Here is a 7,025-nt window from a genome sequence, read left to right as displayed (position 1 = left end):
CTGTTTGGCAACATTTGTCTTCCTCACATGAGGTAATCTTGCAGTTCTAGATAAAACTTGCAAACCGGACAGAATTAGAACTAACTAAGACTGATACTCAAAATCCAAAATATAAAAGCAGAACTAAACTTGATCTAAAATTTAAACAAATAAGGACTACTAAACCTGAAAAACTCACAACTGGGATGTTAAGAAAGTAGCATCACATGGAAAGCACAATCCTAAAAGAAACATGTTGTCAGTGTATATGGCACTTAGTTCGACTATCTCACCAGTGGTATATTTCCAGGGCATATAAATAATCAAATTATGATTGCAAAATAAAGCTTATAATTTCACATGACTCTTTACCACAATGGTCACTGTCCGAAATTGCCAAACTGTTATCCTCAACTCTGCTTAATCTCAAACATCATAGTAACTCAATCAGCACCACTGACAAGGGCAGCTACTTAGTGTTTTTCAGCAATGAAATGAAAAGGTTACAATTCATGACACCATAATTTCCCTTCCTTATCTCCTTGACAACAAATACAAACTTCTACATATACAAAAATCCTTTGACAAGGTCTGATACCAATTTAGTACATAATTTTCTATGCAGCCTAGAAACAAATTTCTTATGTGAACAATATTTGTGTGTAAATTATCTTAAAAAATTTCTTAATCCTATGTGATTGTGTATTCATCACCGTTTAAGAGGGGTGGTGCATTGTCAAGTTCATACTTTCAGCCACTCAATGAGCAGAAGGAAATAAGAAACAAAATCCAACTGAATTAAAACACGCAAAAAAAAAAAAACATCCTACTAAAGTTAAAGATACAAGACAAGATATATAACGAGTAAAAGGAACTTAATGCTCCCTCATCTCATGTCAATTATAAATCAGAAAGTGATAATCCAACTAACGATGTAACAAACACAATAGCTAAAAAGTGACTTGACACTTCCCCCATTCATCCCATATATGAACCAAACAGGAAATAAGAATTACAAAGCAAAGAAACCAAAAGAAAATTAGAGTTATTGATATATCATATAAAAAAATGACATCGTATAAAAAAATGAGTTCATTCAGCAAATATCAGCATTCTTAACAAGTACAACACCAATTCAAAAGAGAAAACACGCACCACACAAGCATGCTGTGTTAAGAACCATTTCCACCAATTCCCTCAAAAACATCACAATACAACAAAAGAAAACCCGTCCACAAGTAAACTTTTTCACTTAAGAAAACACAATCACTAAGAAGTACAAATACAAACACTGATTTTGGAATACAAGATTAACCTACACAAACTACTTTCCAACCGCTTCAACTTAACTATACAACAACCATTACCTGAAAAGCACATCACCACTTCCCCAATCACTTGGAAACCAACAGGATTTCAGGTTTCTTAGCCTTGCTAGGCGTGTTGGCATTGGAAGATGCATTGGCATTGGCTGCTGCTGCCGCCTCCACCTTTGCAGCCGTCCGCGCCCGCTTATCGAGCTGAATGAGACTCCGTGTCGCCAAGATCGCCTGCGGAACCAAATCATGTGACGCCCTTGCGTACAAGCTCCTCACCGCCGAGGCTGCCGCGTCCTTAACATCTTGGGAATTCAACGGAGCCAGCAAACAATGCCCCAAAATCCTCAAGGCTGGTTGCAATAGCTCCCAAGGCAGCGGAATTCTCGTCCCATTGGGCTCCGAATTCTCCCCATTTCTCTCAATCATCAATTTCTTGTCCATCTCTTGGGCCACACCCTCAATCGCAATCTCACCATCCGAAAACGACGTACAGTTTTCGAATTCATCTTCATACCTATCGAACTCTCTTTGACAAGAACAGTCCTGCCCGGCCCACGCCACCACGGATCGGCAAAACTGGAGCTTGGACCAGCTGGGCATCTGCGAGATCTGCTTGTAATAGCATTCCAGAGCGACGCCGACGATGCAGGCGCGTTTCGTGGACTTAACGGCGACCTGGGGCTCGAGAGGCGGCGAGAGAACCCCGACTGAGGGTCTTGAATTGTTGCTGTTGTTGTTGTTGGCGAGGCGGCGAGGGGTGTGGTAGAGGGAGGGTTGGGAGAGGTCGGGGATGGAGATAAGGAGAGGCTTGCCGTTGCGGGCCTTGGTCTCGGCGGCGTAGAGGGCAAGCAGTACGGCCTCGAAGCCGGCGAGTGAAGGGGAGTCAGAGGAGTGGACGCGGGAGAGGTAAAGGGCGGAGACGAGAGGCAGGAAGGAGAGGACGACGAGTCGTAGATGGGGGTCGGAGGAGAGGTAGGTGTCGTAGAGCCACTGGCAGAGCGGGTCGGAGCCGGATCCAGAGAGTGGCTCGGAGAGCGCGGACGAGAGAAGGGAGTAGGCGGCGTGGGACGAGAGCAGAGACAGAGCCGGGCGGTCGGAGTCGGCGAGGGAAGAGAAGGAGAAGGATGAGGAATTGGAAATGGAATTGGAATTGGAGGAATGGTAGAGAATGGAGGAGAGGGCGTGGATGCGAGAGCGGGCTTTGGAGACGGACTCCCACCAGGAGTGCATGGGGTCGGCGTCGGCGGCGCTAGCGATGGTGGTGGTGGTGGTGGTGGCGGTGGTGGTGGGGGGATTAGGAGTGGAGGAGGAGGAAGAGGGAGAGGAGGAGTGGGAATTGGTGGAGTGGTTCGGACGGAAGTCCATGGTGAGAGTGTGCGGTTCTGCTCGGCCTCCTGCTCTCCGTCCTCCGACGCTACTGGCTTTGGCAGAATAATAAATAATGGAAATGCTAGAGATCCGGACATTTTTCCCGAAACTAATTTCCAGAATGATGTGGAGCCAACGTGGTTGAAGCCACGTCTGTTAAATTCAAACAAGTAAAAAAAAAAAAAATGGCCCACAGAGATTGCGTTTTGGTTTGGCATTGGAGAAATGGTGTGTCAGAGTGATGGGCAACAAAGACTATTGGTGCACAAGATGACAAAAATTCAATAAAAAAAATTTTCCTTCTCAAATTCATTCCTTTTCATTTCGCCCCAAAATTTTTCCCTCCCACCAAAGAGCGCCTCCTGCCCTCTGTAACATTCTTGTGACTCACCAGCCTCTCCACTACCGGACACCTTCACCTACAATCCATCATCTGTAAAGGTAACTGTGTTTTTTTTTTTTTTTTTTGAGCTATATATTTTTTTAGAGATTTTTTAATTGTTGTTGACGACACATATGGTTGTTTGATTGCTTTCTTACTAGGACTCTCCTACAAAAATTTAGACATTTTTTTGTATTTCACTTAGTTGATTTTGTTTTATTGATAATATTATATCTCTCTTTTGTTGGTTTTTTTTTTAATCGTATAATGAATGGATTTTTTTTTTTTTTTTTTTTTTTGTTAATCTTGGATTTTTGAATGGAAGAACACAGTTATTTAGCTTTCTTGTATAGGGCAATCGTTTTGGTGTATAAAAGTTTTTTTTTGGATTTTTTTTTTTTTTTTAATGTTGATTGTGGATTGACAGGATTGAAAAATGTTAAAGGGTTAACCTTGGTGCTTAGAACTAATGAGCATTGTTTGACTTTTGTTTCTTTGATAGAGAGGTTCTTTTAGCACAAAAGTTAAAGAGTTAATTTCTCTCCATCAAGTTAAGATCTCCTGTAATTTGACATTGATACCGAGTTCAATGATGAATGTGAGCAACAATGAAGCTCTTGACCCTCCTCTTGGCCCTCAAATTGGTTAGTTAAAAAAACAATTTGCTTGTATAGTATGATTTGTTAAATTTATGTTAATTGTTTTCTTTTAACTTTGTTTAGATATAACTACACTTGAAAATCAAATGGTTGAAGAACCAACAATTGGTATGATGTTTGATTCTGAAGAAGAGGTTTTTTCATATTATAAGCAATATGCTAAGCAAGTAGGTTTTGGTGTGACAAAAAGATCTCGTAGACTTGGAGATGATGGAAATGTAAGATATTTCACCATTGCATGTCTTCGTGAGGGCAAGTCAAAAAGCAAAGCATCTAATATAGTTAGGCCAAAACCAATGGAGAGAATGGGGTGCAAGGCAAAGATCAATGCAAAAGTAAGTCTAGATGGAAGATTTACATTGTCTAGTGTCGTGCTTGAACACACTCATGTAGTTAGCCCAAGCAAGACAAAATATTTTAGATGCCATAAGAAGTTAAATTCTCGTGTGAAAAGAAAGCTTGAACAACTAGATGATGCTGGAGTCCGTCCGAGTAAAAATTACAAAGCTCTTGCTATTGAAGCGGGTGGGTATGATAATCTTCCATTTGGAGAGAAAGATTGTAGAAATTACATTAACAAAGTAAGGAATGAGTTACTTGGAGAAGGAGATGCAGAAGCATTGCGTAACTATTTAATGAGAATGCAACAAAAAAATGACCGTTTCTTTTATGTCATAGACATTGATGAAGAAAGCCGTTTGAAAAATGTGTTTTGGGCAGATGCACGAAGTAGGGCAGCATATGAATCTTTTGGAGACGTCATAACATTTGACACTACATACTTGACTAATAAATACAAGATGTCGTTTGCACCTTTTGTTGGAGTGAATCACCATGGTCAATCCATACTTTTTGGGTGTGGGTTACTATCAAATGAGAATACCGATACTTTTGTGTGGTTGTTCGAAACATGGTTGAAATGCATGTCAGACCGAGCTCCAAATGCAATTATAACTGATCAAGATAGAGCTATGCAAGCTGCAATTCGGAGAGTATTTCCAAGAGCTAATCATAGATTTTGTTTATGGCATATAATGAGCAAAGTTCCGCATAAGCTTGGATCTTATTCTCAATATGAAAACTTTAAGGGTGCTCTATTAAATTGCGTATATGACTCTTTGACTTGTGATGAATTTGAAACAAGATGGCAACAAGTAGTTGAGAAATATAATCTTCAAGAGAATGCATGGCTATGTCAATTATATGGAGAGCGGCATCAATGGGTACCGGCATATGTGAAAGGTATATTTTGGGCCGGAATGTCCACTACACAACGAAGTGAGAGTATGAATGCCTTTTTTGATGGTTATGTGGGGCCAAAGACTCCGTTGAAGAAATTTGTTGGGGATTATGACAATGCTTTGATGAGAATGGTGGAGAACAAGCGTCTAGCTGATTTTGGTTCGTACAATAAAATGTTTCCACTTATAACTCTTCATTCTATTGAGCGTCAACTTCAAGCTATTTACACAAATGAAAAGTTCAAAGAAGTTCAAGAAGAGTTTAGGGGATTCATGATGTGTTTGCCATCCTTACTAAAATGCGAAGGTGCGATTTCTACATATGAAGTTATTGATCGTGTAAGAGTTAGTGGTGACTTCATAAAAGAAGTAAAATATTGTGTTTACTTTAATGACACTGAATGTGAGGTACAATGCACTTGTAGATTGTTTGAATTCAGAGGAATCATGTGCAGGCATGCCCTTATTGTTCTTACCTTGGTGAAAGATGTGAAAGAGTTGCCATCCAAATATATTCTTGACCGATGGAGGAAGGACTTGAAACGAAAATATACTTTTGTTAAAAGTAGTTATGACGATTTGAGTGGCAATCCTAAAGCACAAAAATATGATGATTTATGCAATGATTTTTCTGAAGTAGCATTTCTCGCGTCAGATTACAATGAAACCTATATGACAATGAAGGCTTGTATACGTAAGTTAAAGGAGGAATTGCTTTGTAATGGGTTAAGAAGTGAAAGCAGTTTGAGTAGTGCACCTTCTCTTCACATTCCGGGTGCATATTCGATTTGTAATGAAGCAACTGATGGGAGGTATCAGAAATGTAACAAGTTGCGGAGTCCTTTAGTTGCAAAAAGTAAAGGAAAGCCCTCGTCAACACGAAAGCAATCCATTGTAGAAAAAGTTGTTAGAAAGTTAAAATTAACGAAGGTGAAGAAATGACAAGAGCAAGTAGCAATTTGTATTCCTATTTTGATCCGTGTATTCCTATTTTGATCCTTGATACTCTACTGTTAGGAATACCTTGAAACTCTATAGTTTGTATTCCTATTACTCTATAGTTTGTATTCCTATTTTGATCCTTGAAACTCTACAGTTTCAATTTGTATTCTTGTTTTGTATTCTTATTTTGATCCTTGAAACTCAACAATTTCAATTTGTATTCCTGTTTTGTATTTTTATTTTGATCCTTGAAACTTTACAGTTTCAGTTTGTATTCCTGTTTTGTAGATTTGCTTCTCTTTCTTGTTTGTAGTTATGCTTCAAGAAAAGCAAATGTACCCAACTGGTTTTTTTTTTTTTTTTGGTTTGTTGAGGATGTCATATCCAATGCTATAAAACATTCATAGCTAGAATATAGAAGAAAGATTTATTAATGTCATTTAATAAATATGTTAATGATGTATACAGATCTTCGAGTTACAAAATCCATGTATGATGTATTCAATAGCAAAAAATTCTGATTTCCAGCAAGTGTTTTTTTTGGATGACACTATAAACAAATAGACAAATATTAGTAGTTTCATTGTATATGACAGACTTTTTAACCATCTTTACAACAACAATGATCAAAATATGAATATGGTCTTCAATCCCTCAAAACTTCAAGGTCTTCAATCCCTCAACGACTGCAACCTCCCAAGTACAGTAGACTACTGCAAAACCAGCTTTTTAATCGGACATACTCCAACTTTATCCATTACTTCAAGCTTTCTTTTCACACAAGCATTTATTCAACCAATTGGAGAGCCAAAATGAAAGAGCTTCATCATTGATCCTACTTCACAAGTTACAATAGGTCCTGACAGATTATACCAAGAAAAAAATATCAAGATTGGTAATTTTTTGAAAAATGTATGCCCAATAACATTACAGATACAATTAATTAGAATACACAAACAGAAAACTAATTAAAATCAAGCATCCCATTTGTGTTTTCAAGTATTCTTTGTCGTCCAAACAACAACCCACTCTACACAGATAAATCTCACAAAACAATCAACATTCAAAAGAAAACTGCCACAACCTGTAACACCCAGAACCCCATTTGGTTTGGATTCCAAAAACAGGAAAAACT

General features: G+C 38.6%; 2 protein-coding genes across 2 annotated transcripts; one reads left to right on the top strand and one right to left on the bottom strand.

Annotated features, from left to right (window-relative positions):
• Nucleotides 1–1,053: 1,053 nt before the first annotated feature.
• Nucleotides 1,054–2,735, bottom strand: LOC132177554 (uncharacterized). Its single transcript, XM_059589923.1, has one exon. It carries the CDS (start codon nucleotides 2,661–2,663, stop codon nucleotides 1,374–1,376), a length of 1,290 nt encoding a protein of 429 aa, XP_059445906.1. The 5' UTR covers nucleotides 2,664–2,735; the 3' UTR covers nucleotides 1,054–1,373.
• A 1,058-nt stretch (nucleotides 2,736–3,793) lies between these two features.
• LOC132178057 (protein FAR1-RELATED SEQUENCE 5-like) lies at nucleotides 3,794–5,890 on the top strand. Its single transcript, XM_059590520.1, has one exon. It carries the CDS (start codon nucleotides 3,794–3,796, stop codon nucleotides 5,888–5,890), a length of 2,097 nt encoding a protein of 698 aa, XP_059446503.1.
• The last annotated feature ends 1,135 nt before the right edge of the window (nucleotides 5,891–7,025 follow it).

Source organism: Corylus avellana, chromosome ca4 (genome assembly GCF_901000735.1).
Source record: "Corylus avellana chromosome ca4, CavTom2PMs-1.0".
Classification (NCBI taxonomy): domain Eukaryota; kingdom Viridiplantae; phylum Streptophyta; class Magnoliopsida; order Fagales; family Betulaceae; genus Corylus; species Corylus avellana.
Note: the sequence above shows the minus strand (reverse complement) of the source record. Positions and strands in the feature narration are given on the sequence as shown.